At 39.1% G+C, this 21,591-nt stretch overlaps 1 protein-coding gene across 2 annotated transcripts in view; it reads left to right on the forward strand.

Annotated features, from left to right (window-relative positions):
* Positions 1-16,280, forward strand: part of SERGEF (secretion regulating guanine nucleotide exchange factor) — a 115,763-nt gene extending 99,483 nt beyond the window's left edge. Inside the window, exon 11 of one of the 2 annotated variants that reach the window (XM_060767983.2) lies at positions 15,983-16,280. In XM_060767983.2, the coding sequence (XP_060623966.2) occupies positions 15,983-16,176 (194 nt within the window). In that variant the 3' untranslated portion in view covers positions 16,177-16,280. The remainder of the gene's footprint in view (positions 1-15,982) is intronic. The other variant, XM_067462627.1, reaches the window with a different exon arrangement.
* The last annotated feature ends 5,311 nt before the right edge of the window (positions 16,281-21,591 follow it).

The following is a 21,591-nucleotide window of genomic DNA, read 5'->3' on the forward strand; positions in this document are numbered from 1 at the left end:
AAAATTCTAAAGTGCAAGTAATGTATTTCATATAGGAATATATTGTATATTTCCATAAATAATCTTAAAATATAGATTAGCCAATCTTTGAATTATCATCAATATCATGTAGTATTAGATTATGTCTACTTTCATTATCATTGCTTCATAAACTTGAAGGTCTTCTCAATTTTATTCATAATTCCATTTTTCTCCATGTATATTTACAAAATATTGGTGCATCCCGAGCATTGCTTTAGAATGATTGTTTCCAAATATATCCTCCAAGGACTGTAGTCTCTCTCTCTCTCTCTCTCTCTCTCTCTCTCTCTCTCTCTCTCTCTCTGAGTGTGTGACAGCTCTATCTTGTATTCTTGGCTGATCCATTTGCATCGTCCAGATATCTTAGTTCAAAATTACGTCATAGCATGTGTTAACTATGGGGTGGCACAGTTTTCAGTTAAGTGTAGTGAATTGAGCTGATTAACAAAAAAATATTATTTATAATTTCGAAGTGACTGTCAGTTTTACACAAAATTTAAGGTGGGTTTCATTGAACGAAGCACCGTGTTTAGTGAAAAGTATCAAGATAAACCTCTGTGATCTTAATGTCTTACTATTTCCAGAGTTTCTACAAAACATTAACACGTAAACTACATACAGATAGTAATGTATAAGAGTAATTTCAATTATAAGGTTTTTTTTCTGCATGCACAAATGTTTGGAAACCATAATAAATTGTGGTTTCTAGGTCATACATCAAAAATCCATCCATGATCATATCGGAGATAGGCACTATGGCACTTACATTAATTGCATTTATGTTGTTTTTTTAAAAAAAATGAAATTCAGTATTATTTAAATAATTAAATTCAGTATTATTTAAAGTGTGTTTTCTCAGGAACTGCCCTGTGTAATGGCAGCAAGTTCCCAGGTGAGTGCAGCTAATGTCCAAGAGAACAACTAGAGAAGACACCAAGGCAGTTCAGGTGCATACATGGACAGTAAGAGCTGATCTATGGTCAAGGCAGTCCAGAGTTTAGGTATAAAAAGAAGCCAGAACACAGTCTAATGCTACTCAGAGCGTTATCCAAGGAAACTAATCCAAAGGCTAGGCCAAAGTCCAGAAATCAAAAGAGCAATGAACATGAAACAAAGTGAAATTAGTTTTGTTCGTAGCATAATAACGGGGTTGGTCGTATTAATTTACAGCTCTATAAATAAGCGTGGCTGATTTACTTATCCCAGTGTGTTGTTGTTAAGGCTGGCCACATTTTTTTCTGTTCTTTTGTAGTTGGTATCAGCATCTAGCTCCTATTTTTCAGGAGCATCAGGAATTACATGGGTTGCTCTAGGTTTCAATTTCAGTAGTTCCAGGGAAGGACTGGAACAAGGCTGACCTAAGGTTGTCTGTGTGTTTATTATTGTTTATTATTAGAAGTCTGTGTGACATTTGATGAGTAATGGATATGGAGCATCCAGGGGCACAGGTACAGATAGATTTTTCGTATTTGTTATCCAAGCACCAATTTATTTATTTTATTTATTTACTGTATTTGTATACCGCCCCTCTCAGCCTTCCGGCGACTCGAGGCAAAATTAAATGCCATAGAAACACAAGTACAATATAAAAACGCTAACATCCATAAAATCATAACAATAACAATAAAACATAAATCGATAAACTCTCATTAAAATCATTGTCCAGTCTCATCGTGTAGTTGTTCCAAAAGGTGGACTCCCAGATACCACAAACTCCACCAAAATCTGTTAACATTCTTGTTCCTGCAGAGAACCAATATAACCAAAGCAGGTTGGCATCTCTTCCCTGGAACTTTTGAAGGTTAGTGGAACCCAGACCCATGCAATTCCTTGACAAGTAGGAGCTAGATGCTGAGCCACTTCCCAAGAGCACTGAAAAACAGTAACAGTCCTGTGCTGTATTCCATTAGCATATCTGCTCCAGTGTGTTGGAACTGAAGGACACTGGTAAAACCATTCTCCAGGAAAACATGATAGATTATTCACCCATAAAACTATAACCCTTTCCTACCTCCATTTCCTCCACTCTTTTTCTAATATAGAGAGCTGAAGAAAAAAATGTTTGATTTTCTGCTGACATGTTCTGTCAGACTACCTCATTACACTAACGAATGAATCCACTTTAAATCCATTTGCTGGCTCCTCCATAATTTTGGGGTTTATAGTTTAGGGAGGAGCCTTTAACAGCCTCACTAAACTACAAATCCCAGAATTCTGCAGGAGGCAGAAACTGGATTTAAAGTGGATTCATTCTCTAGTGTGATGAAGATCTCTCTTTCCTTGTAACTTGAATTACTATGCAAGGTTATGAGGGTTCTGATTTGGATTAAGAACACTGTGGAACCCACTCCTATTTGAATCTCTCTGAATCAGCCCAAGTCAGTTTGAGATTTGGCCAAATATAAAGTAGACATGTAATGTAACCTTTTATTAGCATGCAGACAAAGACAAGCACATCAAGAATCAGATTTCTAGGAAAAGCTTGATCTAATGCAAACATGCCTGTTTAAGACTACAAATGTGGGGACTAAGGGCTAATGAAGACATTAGCTGATTCTTTTGAATTCTCCTTTTTTGTTTATAGAATAGGTAATTCATCATAAACATTTGCATGGTCAGTATTTCTGCATTTAACCTTCATAGTTTGGACTGGAGCAGGTGCCTTTTTTTGGCATTTATCTGAGTTAGCAACTTTTATAGAGTTGTTAGCAAATGCGTTGTAATAAAGTTTGATGACTATAAATAACAACTGTGAGGTATCAGGCCTCAGGACAATTTAGAAGTCATGAAAGATAATGCATCGGTCTAACAAAAAATCTTAAAGGATGGTGACTTTGATGCTCATGGTGACCTTAACATCCATTTGAATGGTAAGATAAGAATGAGACAAATAAAGTTCTTCACAGGTTTGCAGACATAGGAATAATATGCTGCTGGAGCATATATCTTAATTGCGGCATGCATTTTCAAGGCTTTATAAGCATTGGACTTCGAGTGAAATATATGATGCTGGGAATCAGAACCTGTCAGAAGTTAGGGAAAGTTCAGCAAGCCCAGTCACTTTGGAGTCAATCCACATTCCCAGTGCCCAGCCAATGGGCCATTTCATAATACACAGTTATATGCAGTATGATTCAATTTTAAATTCCCATGTCAACATTGTTTGAAAACCTGGAGTTTGTACATTGGTGAGGAACTAAAGCTGTTTGGATGAGAATTCTGAACAGGAGACTCTAAACTGCAAATCCAAGGACTGCATCAGATGTAACCATGACAAGTAAAGTGGTATCATATCGCTATAACTATGTAGCATTGAAAGCCCCAAGAATGGATCCAGATATTTTGCTATGAGAGGTGGAGCAAAAAATGTCCTCTCTCCTAGTCAATACGTAGATGTGAATGCTAAAGATACTGTAGTGCCTCTTTCCTGCACTATGAAATACAACAATAACACACAATGTTTTCTATCCTTTTGTGACATCCTAGTCTGTGTCAACATGAATAATGCTAGACAGTCCAGTCCTAGAGGCAGAGAAAAACAGCGAAAGATTGAATGTCTTCAGAGAGAGTATGCAAACCCAAAGACCAATATGCTTCACACATGGAAGGACTGTGATAAGCAAGGAGAATGTTCTCTGTGGCAAGAATTAAGGGCAATATAGCTTAGATATTTGGAGGAGTCTTGGGACTTTTCTCTCATGCCCCCCCCCCAGTTAAAAACAGTTCTAATCCATTGAGCTAATGAAAAATGAAGGACCCCATCCCATGATGCAGGGGGGCTTCTTGTCAGTGCCCGTCATGTTTTGTTAGGGAAACATCAGAAACAGTCCCCCCCCCCCACAAAAAGAAAGAGCAAGGGGGAGAAGACGGTCTAAGATCATCTCAGGAGCCCAGGAACCAGGGTATTCCATTACAAAATACCAAAAAACACATGGGGTTGGAGTGGTCAGAATCACCCACATTGAATCGAATTGATTGCGTGTGTAACTGGGCTGTCTTGTGGGTGGTCTCCTATGCAGCAGTGAGTCCCTGGTACTAATGCAGCTGTGTAATGAATCTACTCCCAGTTAGGCTTAGAATAGGCCTAGGAAAATAGTAGGCCCAAGGAGTTGGCAGCCATCTTAAGAAGAGATGCCGAGGGAATCCATTTTGTCACTCTTTTCCAGGAGGGGGCATGTTTTAGGGAAAGCAGGCCTTTGGAGGGAAAAGAAAAAAAGAAATGTGATTGGCTGTCTTTAAAGAGAGATTTTTAAATCCTTGTAAGGAGATAAAATTTGGGTGTTGGAGAGAGAGGGTGTTTAGAAGAATAGTGGTGTTGAGGGTTAGAAGAAAAGGCCTGAGATTGGCCAGAGCTTGCTAGCAGGGTAGCTAGTGTAGACTTACAGCTATTAGGAGGGTAGCTAGGTAGTAGTAAGATAGATCCAAGTTAGGACTATCTGTACTGCTGAAGAATTTCTGTCAGAGAAGCTATCCTGACAGGATTCTTGTTTTTAGAGGGAGAGAAGAGAACTTCTTGAGTAACAAAGTCAGAACTGTTTTTTTAACCATTATGCTTTCAAGACAAATCTCTGCCAAGATAGTACCCGCATTGTTCCTGTTCTTAGTAATAAACTTTATTGTTCCTGGTTCATCACATCTGACTCAAGTGTGCCTCTGTGCTTAAAGATTTCAAAAGCAGCTTTAAGTAGTAATCAAGAACTACATGGTGGCAGCGAATGTTTTATAGAACTATCTTTTAAAGGGTACGTCAGTAACCCAAGCCTGAGGGCTATCACAATCACACTCTTTCACAAGTTCCTCAAACAAACCAAGGGCTTATCAGCACTGTTAAGTGGGTGTGTGCCAGTGTGCTTTCAAAAAGGGTTTTTTTAAGCTAGGAAAAAAGTTACCAACTTTCTATCTATCAACCTTTTGTTTTGGGGCTTGTAAAAGCAGAAGCCACATTCAAATCTTAAGTGGTGTTTGGCTGTGTGTCACTTTGGGGACTATTTTTAATATTTTCCCCAAGAATAAAGTTTCCTTTTCTTTATAAGCTGCTTGATACTTGCACCATATTTTTTAAATTAAAAGAAAAAATAGCACTTCTTTTGGAGATCATTAGTTTTATTTGACTTTAATGTTAGAGTTCAATCCTTCTCGATGTTGAAGTTAGACAATTTTTTTAAAGCGGGAGAGGGCAGAGAATCCACTCATGTGGGATAAGGATGAAAATGTATAGGAAAAGGTAAACCAAGAAATTCAGACTAGATGTGATAAGTTGCGAATAATTGAACATAGTGATTTACAACACTACAGAACTAAAGACCATGGTTAGATGAGATTATTCCTCCCCCCAATTGAATAAGGTTCATAGTCCATGCTCTTTTTCTTCATGCCCTATAAGATGTTTTCATACCCAACATTTCATATTCTGTTAAAGAAAAAAGAACTTGGCTCTTGAAAATGTTCATGGAAAAGGAAGGATATATGACTCTCCAGATCCAAATCTCTCTAAATAAAAATGCTGTGGCATATAAATACAAAAGCTAAAGTTAAACTTTTAAAAATCTTGCTTGTTGTTTGAGAACATTGTTACCATGGAGAAGATGTGCCTTTAGATTTCTTCTGTAGATATGTAAGAATGCCCCATGATTGTCTCACTGTCATTCTTACACATGGTCATCTGTCATTTTTTGTTTCTGACTGTCACCCCCCCCCCCTTTTTGACACACTTATTTTTATTTCTTCAGGAAAGCTTTTGTGTTCATGTCTTTCATCTTGCTTCATCACATCATAATTTTTTTCTTGCATTTTCTGTTGTCATCTTTCCCCCTCCCCTTCAGGTTAGCTAGAAATGATCTCATATTCTGAAAATTGTCTTTCAGTCTCTGAGGCCTGCATGGGACAGTCGACTTTCTAAAATGCATTACTGTATTAATCTCCTGCTGCATTTCCTTTTTAAAAATGAAGAGAAGTCTAGTAATATTCAATTTTAATGGTCATTTTTATTGGAAGATAAAATTAGGCAATTAAAGTGACACTCTTTAGAGAACTTGTGCTATAATTGAAGAGAGCTAAGTTTGAATCGCTGGAATACCTAGACTTTCAATTGTCAGTTTCCTCTGAAGAAATTGTCTTGTGTGTCCAAGGGTTGTTATATTTGTGGCCTCATAACTAATCCTACAAATATGTTGATGGGGATCCTTTCTTTAGGTACAGATGTATTAACTCCTACTTACACCTTTGTAATTCTGAGATGGGACAATGATAATATGCTCAGTACTAAGCATCCCTTGAAGGTGTTTTGAAGCTGTGCAAATATGGCAGGATGCAGAATTTTGATGAGTTTGAGCCATAGAAGTAGAGTAGTTGCATGCTCTAGAGAATGAGTTTAGCATTTCGAGTTTTCCACCCCTCTTGTTCAGCTTGACTTCAAAAATCATGAACCTTGGGGATTCTCTGTGCTCCACTCCCCTCTTAATGATGAGGTTTTCTGATAGTTGCCTCAGCAGTTTTCCAAAAAGTGCCCTTATAGTTCCCTTATAGCTGGGGGTTGAGACTCCTTGGGGGGGAGGGGTTGTGAGGGGGTTTCAGAGGGGTCTCCAAAGGCAATCAGAAAACATATATTTCTGATGGTCTTAGGAACCCTTTTGATAGAGAAGGCTGAAGTTCTCTCAGCATGTCCTTTTCTTCCTTTTTGGAAACAGATGGTGAATCCTCCCACCAAAAGGCCTCCTCCGCTGTGATTGGCCAAGGGGAGGGCTGTTTCTGAGACTCCAAGTGGGGAGGGGAGAGCAGGCGTGCTCGGTGCATGGCAGCGTGGTGCGCATGTGCAGGCGAGGGAGAGCATGTGAGGGAGACTCGTGCCAGAAAGTCCCTTAAAAGCATGGGAGTTGTGTGTGGTAGTTTGGCCCAATTCTATGATTGGTGGGATGGGGTTCAGAGTGTTCTTTGGTTGTAGGTGAACTATAAATCCCATCAACTACAACTACCAAATGTCAAGGTCTATTTCCTCCAAACTCCACCAGTATTTGGGTGTATCGGGTATTTGTGCCAAATTTGGTCCAGTGAATGAAAATTCATTCTGCATATCAGATATTTGCATTGCAATTCATAATAGTAGCAAAATTACAGTTATGAAGTATAATGTATTAAGGGGTCATGGCATTAGGAAGGTTGAGTAACATTGCCTTATAGGATATTTATCAGGGGACTTATTTTATGAACACTAATTGAAAAGGACTAAAATGAAAAGTGTTTTTAAAATAATACAATAGGAAATGCATTTGGCCATTGGCAGTCATGGATGGCAGGCTGCTCAGCTATATTTCACACTATTCAGATTTATATGTAAAATAAATTCAGTTATTATTAAGGCACACACAACTATCCAGGGCTGTTTCCATGCCATGTAAAGTAATCCTGGTTCTTTAAAAAATAAAGCAGGTTGCATTCAAATTATGCAGAATATATTAGTGCAGTCCAGTGTGTGTGGATTTGGAAATGCATCCCTGCCAATTGTAGGGACTTCCTTCAAACCGTGGCCTCTTACAAGAGAGATAGAGACACTCTGGCCCCACTATGTTGTTGGATCGCAACATTGCCATTGGCCAATTGCAAGACCACTGATTTCTCATCCATCTTAAAATCATCCCATCTGGTAGAAACAGAGAGGCTTGAATTTATTAGCCCTGGGGTGTTCTTGAAGGTCAGATAGGAAATAAGTACAGACATACTGTTGTCATTTACTGCAGTATTGAGCAATTTCTTGTTTACAACACATGAGGCTTTAGCAAAAAGGCAGGCAGAAGAGAGGCACGATAGAAGTCAATAAAATTATGCACACTATGGAGAAAGAAGTTGAAAGATGTAGTAATGGCTCAGTTGTATGGTTTTAAAAAGGAATTAAGCATATTCATGCAGGATAAGGTTATTGATTTCTGATAGTCAGAATGACTAAATATTGTGTCGATCAGTTACTGAAGCATCAAGGTGTCGTGGTTTGAATATTAGATTCTGCGAAACAAACTGAAGTTGGAATCTCTTCTGAGCTTTGGAAACTTACTGGGTAATCTTGGGCAAGTCATTTTTTCTCAGCCTTAGAGGAAAGGAAGTGGCAAACTCCTCTGAATAAATATCATTGAGAAGAGTTGTCAGAAGTCACCTTGAAGGCAGTTGCTGGGAAAGATGAGATGGGGGATGAAGTTGCATTTGTATGCTCCTTGCGGACTTCTCATGGTCAACTTCACACCACTATGGGAACAGAATACTTTGCTAGACAAATCTTTCTCTAATCCAGTGCGGCTATTCTTCATTTATTTATTTATTACATGTTTGTCTGGTTTTTCTTCAAAGGAGCTCAGAGGACATTTTAATCCCCATTTTCCTTAATTATTGTGATCAAACCATCTCTGAGGGACAAGTTAAAGTGTGAGAAAGTGACTGTCCAAAAATCACCCAATGCAGTGTCATCTCTGATGCTTTGTAGGGTTTAACTCCAAATCTCTCCATCCAACCTTCTATCCAGCCCTCTCCTTCTCCATAAAGTGAAGATTGTGTAATCTTTAACAGCATCCCAAGGGCTATTTATCAGCCACCTCCCTGGTGCCGTTCATAATGATTAAAGTGCCTTGTTAGTGTTCGTGTCTCACAAGACCTGAAAAACCATTTGGGAGTAAGCCAAGTTGAGTCAGAAGCCATCACTTCGGGGAAGTAATCTAGGATTTATGAAAGCATGGTTAATTTTATTTTGAAACTAATTCAGATTCTTGGTCTGCTGCCATAATTGATTTGAAATGTGTACTTTTTTGGGTCACTAACAGTTTCCAATTTGAGGAGTAGAAGTAGGTGGGAAAGGACCTATCAACATTTGTATTTTGTAAAAAAAAATTAAAAAAGAAACTGGTGTTTTAATGCTGCGTGAAACAATCTCCAGAAGCAGTCAAACCAAAGGTTTCTGTAGGTTGATCATTTTCATTCATGTTTTAGATTCTGGAAGAACATGGTTGGGGGTGGTCAACGCAGAAAGTCTATGATAACATCTGAACTGGGGGGGGGGGCGGGGGCGGAGTGATAAACAATAGTTTACCATTCATTTTATTCATATCATTCATTGATTAATTTTTTATTAGCAGTCTTTAAAGATGTTGCCGGGATGGCTCTTTAGGGATTAGCAATCTAAAGACTTGCCTTCATGTTTCCATAGCAACTCAGCATCTCCATCCTTTCAAAGCAGCCAAGAGTACTGCAGAGGTATTGGATTCAGCAGAATTATGTTAACAATCAAGTGTCTTTCCGGTTCCTAAATGTTAGCTGCATGGAAATGGGATGCTCTGATTTTTGGTGGAAAATGGCCGAGGGGTTCTTCCAGGATAAACCAGGATTTATAGGTTTAAGGTCCACCTTCCCCCCCCCCCCATCCAGATTTGGACTTTTTAATAATTCAGAAAGTAAAGCAATTGGCTTTCCTAATGGAAAGTATGCTTAAAAATATATCATACCTAACTGTCAAAATCACCTCTGATCATTCTTTGCCTAAGAAAACCACATGAAATTCATAGGGTGGCCATTAAGTCAACAGGTGACTTGAAAGCACACACAAACAAGAGTATTTCTGATTATCTAACTCCATCAGAATTATTGTCTTTAGCATATTATACAATTCATACCTACGCGACAATTCGCTTAGGGTTTCAGAGAAAAGATATGGTAGTAGGGCTGTATTCTGGAGAGCGCCACCTTGATGTAAATTTATGCAAATCACAACAACGTGCACTGATGGTCATGTATTTGCTCCTTTACATTTGATCTCTTCTTCAGCCTTATATGTATATTTTTTCTGACCCTGAAAATGACCAATTTACACTACAGTGTCCCCTTTTGTATCTGCTGGGGTTTGATTCCAGGATCCCACGTAGATATCAAAATTGCTGGATGCCCAGGATCCTTTATATACTGTGGCAGAGTAAAATGGTGCCCCTTTTATGAAACGATTAATAAGTTTAACAGCTTTTTGGACCCCCCTTGTATATCCCCCCCCCTCACCAATGGTTATAGAGGGCAGATTGTAATGTGAGTGAATACTCCTTGTTAATGCTGGTCAAACTTTATCTTTCTATAAAGATAAAGCCATATTTTTTTCATGCACTGATGAATTGTATATTGTATGCAAAAGCCTTGATTTCGGTGATAATGGTTACATCAAACACAGGGATTTTCTGGGTTGGCCAGAAAAACAGCCAGAGTAGAGCATGGATGGGCAGCTGTGGTGGGACTGCTCTTTGCTCAACCTCCTTCAGGTATGTAGGACAACCTGTGTTTTCTAAAGAAAAAAATATACAACTCTTCAGGAAGGGAAAGGTTAGAACAGCGTTTCTCAACCTGGGAGTCCCGACTCCTACGGGGGTCGTTAGGCCATTTCTGAGGGATTGCCTCCTCCTCCTTTGGCCCCTCTCCCCTCCCCTGCAATGGCTGACTGGCTTATCTGGAGCCTCCGGTCAAAAAGAGCCACACAAAACAATTATCAATGCAGTTTATCCTCCTTTCCTTCCTCCTCTCCTCAGCCCTTCAGCACGTGAAAAGCTTATCCCTGGAGGCGCCCCCCCTCCCCTCTCAGGATCTCCCTGCCTCTTCCTTCCTTCTTTTCCCTCCCTCCCTTCTTTCCCTCCCTCCCTCCCAGGGGCCTGTGCGTCTGGCTGGCCCCTCCCTCCATTCAGACCTCCTCTCCTCGCTGGCCCTCTTCACCCACGAGGGAGAGAGTAGCAGCAGCAGCAGCAGCACGTGCCTCTTCCCTCTGCGTCCAAACGCCTCCTGATCCCACCAGTTCTCAAATTTCGGGGCATCAGGTATTTATAACAAATTTGGTCAAGATCCCTCATTGTTTGAGTCCACAGTTCTCTCTGGATATAAGTGAACTTCAACTCTAAAAGTCTGGTCAATGCCCACCAAACCCATCCAGTGAATCCAGGAGACTACTACTATTATTAGTAGTATTAGTATTATTATTTGGAGCAGAAAGGATGGGAGAGCCTGTCATAAGCTTTACTTACTGTTAATATCATTATCATTATTGTTGTTGCTCCTGCAGTAATTCTATCTCCCTGTCTGGCAGAAAGAAGGGGGCTGGGCTGGATGTCCTTTGGGGTTCCCTTCCACCTGTCTGAGTCTTACAATAACAACAACAACAACAACAACAATAACAACAATAATAATAATGTATAATGATATTATAGTAATTCTATCTTCCTGCCTGGCAGACAGAAGGGGGCAGGACTAGATTGCCTTTGGGGTTCCCTTCCAGCTGCCTTAGTCTGATGATGATGATGATGATGATGATGATGATGATGATGATGATGATGAAGGAGCCTCGGGACCCTTCCAAACAGGTCCTATATCCCAAGATCTGATCCCAGGTTTTCTGTTTATCCCAGATTATCTGGCAGTGTGGACTCATATAATCCAGTTCAAAGCAGATTACCTGGGATCAGATCCTGGTATATAAGGACAGTATATAAGGAGTCTAGGGGCCCTTCCAGACTGGCCCTATATCCCAAGATCTGATATCAGGTTTTCTGTTTATCCCAGATTATCTGGCAGTGCAGACACATATAATCCAGTTCAAAGCAGATAACCTGGGATCGGATCTTGGGATATAGGGCCCATCTGGAAGGGCCCCAGGATGAACCTAGCATTGGATTTTCTTGGCAAGATGTTTTCAGAAGGAGTCTGCCTTTGCCTTCTTTGAGGTTGAGAAAGTGGGTCTTTCTCAAGGTCATCCAGTGGCACTCCATTGCCATTTATTAAAATCCAAGTCTCCAGACTCCTAATCCAAAATACATGCACACAATTAATTAATTCCACATATTTGTATACTGTGTAATGTATAAAATGTATAATGATGATGATGATGATGATGATGTATAATAATAGAATAGTAATTCTATCTTCTTGCCTGGCAGAAAGATGGAGGCTGGATTTGGAGTTTCCTTCCAACTGAGTTTTATAATAATAATAATAATAATAATAATAATAATAGTCTTCTGGAGTGACTGCAGGAGCAAAAAACAAAAACAAAAAAAACCTTTCCAGTATTTTCTGTTGGTCATGGGAGTTCTGTGTGCCAAGTTTGGTTCAGTTGAATCATTGGTGGAGTTCAGAATGCTCTGATTGTAGGTGAACTATAAATCCAAGCACTACAACTCCCAAATGTCAAGGTCTATTTTCCCAAAGCTCCACCAGTGTTCACATTGGGGCATATTGAGTATTCTTACCAAGTTTGGTCCAGATCCATCACTGTTTGGGTCCACAGTGCTTTCTGGATGTAGGAGAACTACAACTCCAAAACCCAAGGTTAATGCCCACCAAACCCTTCCAGTATTTTCTGTTGGTCATGGGAGTTCTGTGTGCCAAATTTGGTTCAATATCATCATTGGTGGAATTCAGAATGCTCTGATTGTAGGTGAATTATCAATCCAAGCACTACAACTCCCAAATGTCAAGGTCTATTTTCCCCAAACTCCATCAGTGTTCAAATTTGGGCATATTGAGTATTTGTGCCTAGGTTGGTCCAGATCCATAGTGGTTTGGGTTCACAGTGCTCTCCGGGATGTAGGTGAACTGCATCTCCCCTAAATCCCTGTGAATTCCTCCCAAACCCTGCCAGTATTTTCTGTTTGTCATGGCCAATCTGTATGCCAAGTTTCGTGGGGGTCTTACATTACAATTCATAACAGTATTTATTTATTTATTTAGGACATTTATATCCTATCCTTCTCATCTGGGGGGTGGGGGCACTCAGGGAGGCTTATAACTGGTAACCATTAGATGCCAACAACAATAATTAAAAAGTCAGATAAACATTAACTAAAACATCGTCATAACTTAAAAGACCATTTAAAAGAGACAGTAGCAAAATGACTGTTATGAATTAGCAACAAAAATAATTTATTGTTGGGGTCACCACGACATGAGGAACTGTATTTAGGGGTTGCGGCATTAGGAAGGTTGAGAACCACTGGGTTAGAACCTATAGAAGAATCAAGAAAATTTCTTATTGAATGGCATTGATCAAATAGGATTTAAAGGAAGGATCTGTTGAAGATGGTTGAGTAAAGAGGATTTAAAGGAAGCATTTGTTTACAGAGATTGAGCAAAGAGGGTTTATATCAGGGATCTGTTGAAGGGAGTTGAATAAAGAGGATGCAGCAATTTGTTTACAGAGATTTTAAGCAGAGATCCGTTGAAGGAGGTAGAACAAAGGAGAATTAAACTAGGGATCTTTTGAAAGCTATATTACCCACCCACCCCGTCCCAGTCTTGGAGAGTCACACTTACCCCACCACTCTTTTTTTCAAAAATAGACAAAATCAATTTTGCCCTAAAATACCCATAAACTATCCTAAGTATTGTTTGAGGGCATTCTTGCCATGTTTGTGCCCCCTTCCCCCAGCCAGTTTAGACCCAGGAGTGGCTGTTTTTGAAAAGAGGTGGATATTTATTTATTTATTTACAGCCTTGCTACCTCGCTCTTCTAACCCCCGCAGGGGATAGGTATTAACTTCCGCTTCCTGTTATAAAAAGGTCTTTGCTGAGCTAAAAAATGGCCCTGGGCAGACCTAAAACATGACAGAAATGCCTTCCACACCTCTACAGGGGATCAGAGGGGGGAAAGTTATATTCTGGAGGGCCCACAAAAACAGCCCTCAGCCACACTTTCTCTACTTTAGCTATAAAGGCAGGAAGCTAGTTTTTTTTCAAACTCATAGTACACACCCAAAGACTAGGAAAATAACTAGAAAATATGTCCTACAGGTGCAGAGCTGAATTCTTAATATTAACTTGATAGTTTCAGGTCAATGATTTACTGGCTGATTTTAGATCTAATGATATTTATACATTTAAGATGCTTTTTTTCTGTTTGAACCTATGAGAACATTTCAAGCTAAACAAAGGTTGTCTTTTCCCCCAGTATCTGCTTGATACTGTATTATCATTACTAAGTGTCATTCAACTCCTCTGGCATAGATTTAAACAGGTGGGGGTGAAGGAAGAGTGTCATTCCATTTGAAAATGAGGTTTTCTTTGATCATTGGCACCAAAAGAAACAGAATAATATCGAAAATCTGAACTGTAACTTTCCAGACTAAAGCAGTTCCTTTGACATCTGCCCCTTTTATGAGATGGAGAATCCTGTACTGAATTTCAACGCCCCAAATTTCAATAATAAACAAAGTTAGTTCTTGAGTAAAAACAATAAAAAGCAAATGACAGTGGCAGGCACAGTTAGGAGATTGTTATTGCCTTCAAGTTATTTTGGACCTCAAGTCACTTCTGATGTGATTATCTTTTTTGAATAATCATTATGAAATACCACCACAGTTGAGTAGTGATGTGTCCAGCCCTGTCACAGTGGCAGGGTACATGGAGATAGATAGCTGTAGGTTCTTGTTGGGTTCCTGTTGGGATCTTGTTGCCAATGTATGTCTCAGAACAGCTTGTGCCATCACTCATCATCCTGTCTTTCAACACCTTGGAGATGGTTGTTTTGGGGTGTGTTTATGGAAGGTTTCAAAGGCAATTTTAATTATGTTTAATATGTATAAATTTTAATTCAATTTATTTTTAAGTTAACATTGTATGTTTTAAGACACCGTGTAAGTGCCACGTGTAAGCTGCCTTGAGTCCCCCTTAGGGTAGAGAAAGACAGGATATAAATAAGGTAAATAAATAAAATAAATAGGATAGGGGGGCACTTTAAGGGCACATCTACACTGTAGAATCAATGCATTTAGATGCCACTTTAATTGCCATGACTAAAAATTATGGAAATGTAGATCAAAGCTGTGGAAACATGCAAATTGTTGTTTGACCTTTTATGCCAAAAAGCGCTGGTGCCCAATCAAACTACAAATCCCAAGATTCCATAGCATTGAGCCAATTAAAGTGCTCCCAGGCTGCATTAATTCTACAATATAGATGCACCCTAAGTCATTGCAACTGCACAGTGATGGTAAAAGGGAATCAGAACACTTAATGATGTTCAAAATAAGGCTTACACAATTAAATGGGCTCAAAATGTCAGACACAACATAGAATTAGATAAATGGGGGAAAATGTGGTCTGTTAACTTAAAGAAACTTCTGTGCTATGACCTTAGAGAATTTTTTTATAAAATGATGAACAGGTGGTAGCTGACTCCAGCAAAAGTTGCTAAAATGTACAAGGGAAGAAACAACAAGTGCTGGAAAAGTAAAGAACAAAAGGGAACTTTCTTCCACATGTGATGGTCCTGTAAAAAAAGCAAGCGAATTCTGGGAAAAGCTAAAAAAAAAAACACTGCAAGAAATATTTCAATCAAAGATACAATTGGAGCCTGAATTATTTTTATTGGGAATGTAAAATAAACAAACAAAAGCACTATACTACAAAGTTTTGCACTACATGATAATAGCAGCATAGACACTGTATGCACAACTTTGGAACAAAACAGACCTCCCAACAACAGAAGAATGGATTGTTAAAAAGAACAGAAATTGACAAATTAGCAACAATAAACAAAGAAAAAAATATCAAAAATAAAGAGGGGAAAGTCTTTATAGATGGCTTCATAATATAATCTATAAGAATCTTTGTAGGGAATCAATAAATAATAATTATTAGGCCTGAAGAAAAAATAGAAAAACTGTGTAATAGGAGGGAAGAACAGAGCTATATGAATGTCTCCAACCCAAAGGACAAGAAGTCAGCACAGCAAGATGGTTGGGAGGAGGAAAGGTTTAAAAACAACAGAAAAAACAAAATAGGTTCACAACAGAGTAAATAGAGAGTTGGATGAAGCTATCCTATTAAAAGCATGAACAAGTACATAAAACTACAGTGCTTTAGCAATGTTGTTGCTTCTTTTTAATTTGAACTGATTTTGGGAATAAAGAACCATATTAATCATTTTCATGTTCTGAGTACAATATTTCTCTTTATTTCCTAGGTGGCCGGTGTTTTTCCTGGGGGTGGAATGAACATGGGATGTGTGGCAATGGAACAGAAGCAAACGTTTGTACCCCTCAACCCGTAGAAGTCCTTGGTTCAGCAAAGTTGCTTTACATTGGATGTGGAGCTGGCCATTCCATGGCCTTTTGCCATTTCCCAGACAAACCTTTTGCAATAGGAGTGTCAACTTAATTTTGAATTTTATAGGGTTTGTGCGCTAAACAGTTATGTGAAAATTGGGGACAAATGGATGCCGGATTAAAAGCAAATAAAAAGAATGCTTGCTTTTTTAAAAAGCTCGTTGACTCAAATAATTGTTGGTGGAAAGAAACACAATCTAGTCCAAACTGGTCATGGTTTCAGTTGAAAGTAATGAAATGGAACTTAGTTAACTAAATTCATAGCAATTTCATTGGGAAATATGCTCTACATTTTTGAATGGATGGGGAAAAAAAATCTATTGACTATTCTGACTATTAACCAACCTGGCTGGGACTTCCAGGACTTGAAGTCCAAAACAGCCGAAGAACCGAAATTTGGAAAGCACTGGGTAGAAATATGTAGATAAGTATGTTTTATTGTTCTTGGGGCTGTCTAGGTTTTACCTCTTTATTTGCATTGTATTTTAGTCCAAATTAACTGTTAACCTCTGTGACAGAAATCAGCCTTATGTTTGGAAGCACTGCTGGGATTGTTCCAAAGTCTCAAGGTGGCTCCTAATGCCCTCCCCAAATCAGTTCTCCTCCTGTTGCAAACCAGTAGCACATTTTTGTCACTCTCCCTTGAATTTCATCTGGAATTGAATTTAATATAGATTTACTATGCAATAGGAAGTTCCAGTTTCATTGGGTAACATCAAAGCAGAATTCGAAAAGCAACGGACATGAAGGGAACTTTATTCTCCTAGGACTTTCTTGAGCTATTTGCCAAGTAATGTGAAATATAAGTGAGAAGAAGGTAATTTCACTGCACTGGATAGTCTGGATCATGGTCATGGTTTACTAGATCAAAGCTGTGGAAGCATGCAAATGGTTTACTAGGTCAGCCACCAGGTTGAAATGAAAATCTTCCAGGCAGTTTGTATTAAAAAATGGTCCAGTGATTTGCATTTGAGTGTGCATTAAAAAGGCAGAATCTAAAACTGGGTTGCAAAGAAGGGGGGCATTTTAAGGTGGAAATGTTTGTTTTCTTCTTTGTTTTACTTGCTTACATTTTTGTAACTCTTGAAATTGTTCCTAAATGGAGAAATATGCTTGTTTTAAATATGTATACAGTAAACATCCTGTTGAGTATAGATTCAAGATTGTCAAAGTTTTAAATCAAAGGCCTCTTCCACACAGCCATAAAACCCAGAATATCAAGGCAGATAATCAAGAATGGATCACAGAAAGAGAGCAGTTGTATCACACTAAGGGCCCTCTCACACGACACAGTTACCATGTTCTGATTCTTCATTAACTGCTGTGGCAGTTCTGGTGGAATCATTGGCTTTGTAGTTTGGGAAGATATTTAAGCTCTCTGGCTGAGAATCCAATTGCCCCTTCCTAGAGTGTAGAGTGCAAATCCCAGAATTCCATTGGATAGAACTAAAGTACTTAAAATGCAATCATAGTGCTAACACTGTGTAGCATGAAAGCATTGGATTTGATTAGTATGCCCTCTCTAGGAATCTAGGTTTTCCAATGTGAGTCTGCAGTTGTGCTGAAGGATCTAGAGATTGCTAAAGATATATTTTTTTAAAAAATGTGTTTTTATTTATGCTTTTCCCCATTTTTGTAGGAGTCCTGTAGTCCTAACCTCAGCAAATGTGAGGGGCTGACTGTCTATTAGACCGGGGTGGAATGGAGAGCCATTTTTGGGATGGACCATTGACTGCATACAGGAGCAACTGACATGACAATGGTGTCATGTCATGCCATGTGTTTGTCTAGATGATACAGCACAAAAAACATAGGAAGATCTATGTGCACTTGCATTCATTTTTCCTAGAGGCCTACCAAATGTCTCTAGGGACCAGAGCAAGGAAACCAACAGTGCAGTACCATCTTTTGGCTCATATTTCCCAACTGCTGGTATTCATATTCTTATATTTATTAATACAAGACTTTTCCTTCTTGATCAAGACCCAAAGTGGCTATAAATATTGGCATTGAGAGTTGAAATGTCCCTGATACTAGGGATGGTCCGAGGCCACCATGACTACTAGCTGTTGTTAATTTAATTCTCTCTGGAAGTGTCTACATTCTTTTTAAGCTATGAAATTCCATTACTGCCTCTCATGCAAATGACATAATTTGGCTATGTACTGCATAATGAAGTACTCAGTTTCATGTGTCCTGAATCACCTATCATTCAAGTTCACTAGATAACCTTGGATTCTAAAATTATGAGAGAGGGAGAAGTGTACTCACTACTCTTGTTTTCTTTATTCATGTACCTGGATCATAGCCCCACTCATTTTTTTCAAAGCTCAAGAGCCAGCATTCCTCTATATATTTTATCTCATGTCTCCTTAGCTTCTCAATTATCTTTGTTGCCCTCTTCTGAATTTGTATCTTTTTGCTACAGTGGGCCCTTGCTACCCACTGGGATTTGGTTCCAGGATTCCCTGTGGATACTAAATCCATGGATGCAGAGCCCATGCACATGAGTGCTGACTGTATTTTTTCCATGTTCTGTGACCATGACTGTACATAATAACTTGATTTTACTCCTCACTTTAGATTCCACAGTAAATCACCAGATAATGTCTCTGGAACATGCTTTTGAAATATAAATGTGGGTGGGATGAAAAGCTATCACCCAAGTCCACACTGTTAAATGGAAGATAGAGATTGCCACCTTACATAAGAAATCTGAATCCACGAAGCAAATAGCATCAAGAGACCAGGATGAAATGTGACACAACAAAAGGTTGAGTAAGCAGCAGTGTAATTGATTCTAATAAATAGATGTTTTTTATTATCTCTCTGTAAAGGGAAACCTGGTGACTTGCCCAGCGCTGATGCTGGGAAAAAGGTTGATTTAATAAAGCACATTTTAGTTAAAAAAAACCTTCAGAGGTGACCTTTTTTCAGAGGACTCCAGGATGTGGGAAGGAAAATAGAATCTGGCTGAAATGCTTTAGGATGTTTCAAGGTCAGATTTTCTTAGTAGGCTGTTATTAGCCATGGGGACAAAGGACAGGCACACACAGAGAAAGGAGATGTAATGAATATGAATGTAAGGGAAAGAGTTCGAACAGGGACTTGAAATTGGGTTCCTCGTGAACAGATTGACTAGACAGATTGACTACTGGACTCAGTTAAGGAAGCCATAACTCTGAGTCTGCAAAACTCAATCAGGATTGTGGAAGATAGGATGACTCTTCGGTCTCCAACTGCCCGCTGAATTAACTGAGTGCAGACAACTTTTGCACTTTGAATTCAGTTTCAGGGAGCTGAAGACAAAGGAAAAATTAGAAGGAAAGACTGAAACATTTTTAAGAGCTGAAAAAATAAAAAGTTGGAGGATTAAACTGTTCCTGCCAAACTGAGATGGCTGAAAGATATTCTTATGGTAGTCTTACTGTGTGACAATGTGGTTGGTATCACACAGTATGGTAAGGTATCATGCCCATGGACTTCTTCCTATATCAGACCATACTACAATATAGGTAAAATGCTAGAACATTTGACAAATATCAGCAACAATTAAAAAATCCCAAACCAGCAGCAACTAAAACAACCTGCCTGTAGTGAGGTGAATTTGTGTTGCTTAGGAAGTTGGATATGTTTAGCTTGGAGAAGAGAAGGTTAAGAGAGGACATGATAGCCATGCTTAAATATTTGATAGGATGTCATTAAGGAGGAAGCAAGCTTGTTTTCTGCTGCCCTAGAGACTAGGACACAGAGCAGTGTATTCAAGCTGAGATTCCACATGAACATTAGGAAAGAGATTCCACATGAACATTAGGAAAAACCTCCTGATTGTAATAGCTGTTCTGCAGTGGAATACACTGTTCCACATGTCATGGATAGCTTGGAAAGCGAGGAGATGCTGGTGAAAGTTTCAACAGTTAAGCTGGAGCCCAAGCAGCTGCCTCAGGTAAGCTTTAAAGAAGCATCAATTGAAGGAACTACTACTTGTACTGCAGCGAGTTCCTTTGAGCAGGCTGAAGAAGAGTCATTGTTCCAGCTTTTGTGGGCCTGCAAAAAGAGACATCCCAGGTCCTTGATATTAGCTGAGAAGAGAGCCGGCAACAAGTAACACCTCAGTTCAATACCCCCCAAAATACCCCTTCTCAGTTCAATACCCCAAAGGTTCCTCTGTACAGCTTCCAGGTCTTCCAGTCTGATCCAATTCATTTTATCAGGCTCTTTCCCATGCAAGGCCCCAGGTGTTTTCATTCTGTTTTCATTCATTGACTTTAGCTGTGAACTTATGGCATGACTGTGTTCTGGTGACTTGAACACACTTGGACCTCAGCTACTGATTCTGATTTAGCCTTGTACTCTGGACACTCTGGTAAACTGCTTACAACCCTGGAATGGACATTTGGCTTCTGTTTTTGTGTTATCTTGCTGGTGTTTGCACCATTGTTGGCCTATCGGCTTGACTGTTGATTAATGCTCTGCTAAAATTTGGGGTTGAAGCTTCTGACATCACACCTCCCTAGTGACACCAGTGGTATCAAATGACAAGGTCCCCATATAGCTCATTAAGAGTAATGTAGCTGCCTTTTTCTGTCTTCAGTAGGAATTGGCAAGATTGTTGTGGTGGGAAGACACATTTTTCCAGTTTTGACTGGAGTTGGCAAAAGTGCAGTGGAGAGGTTTGAAAAGTAAAGGTGTTTTCTTTTGGGAAAGTAATATTGCTTTGAAGATTGGTATTGTTGGTCTAACCACTCCCTCTCAAATTCAAGTCTCAATTTATAGCACTAGATATTATAAAGGCATAATAAATCTCAGGTCCTCTGTCAAAGAGTCTGCTACTACTGGATAAGCATGGATTGTGATGCAGCATCAGTAAGACAAAAAGTGCTTTGAGTGATTATTTGAAATCAAAGGAAAAGGATTGCTTTATTGAGTAAGGGAAAGAGAAAGAACAAGGATAGGCATTACCCGCTGCCTTGAGGCATCTTCATCCTACATATTTCAGGGCTTGGCTCACTTCTTCATTTTCTTGCTTCATCCGTGCTCTGTCTCCTTGGTGTTCCAGCATGCTCATTTGTCCTAGCCACCATTCCTTTCAGAGATCGAATTTTCTTTGTGCCTGTGTAACTTTAAAAAGAAAAAGAAAGACAGCCATTTGTGTGAAAAATCATTTTCTCCCAGATTAATGGCCATTATGCTTGACTCTTACCACAATGTCATTAGCTGGAATCTTTTCTGGAGTGAAAGAATAATAGAAACCACTTTTCTTGGCTGCTTCTTGCAGAGTTATCATGCCATATATCATGTGTCACACTGCTTCATGGAAATACCACAGGTTTGAATGAAAATGTAAAGGGCAGTAATGTGCTACTTAAAGCTACAAAAGTGTGAGGGTTTTGTGCTCCTCTAGATATTGTTGACTTGCAGAATTGCAGTCCAACAACATCTGAATAATACATATTTTCTAATTCTA

Source organism: Anolis sagrei, chromosome 1, assembly GCF_037176765.1.
Source record: "Anolis sagrei isolate rAnoSag1 chromosome 1, rAnoSag1.mat, whole genome shotgun sequence".
In the NCBI taxonomy this organism is placed as follows: Eukaryota; Metazoa; Chordata; class Lepidosauria; order Squamata; family Dactyloidae; genus Anolis; species Anolis sagrei.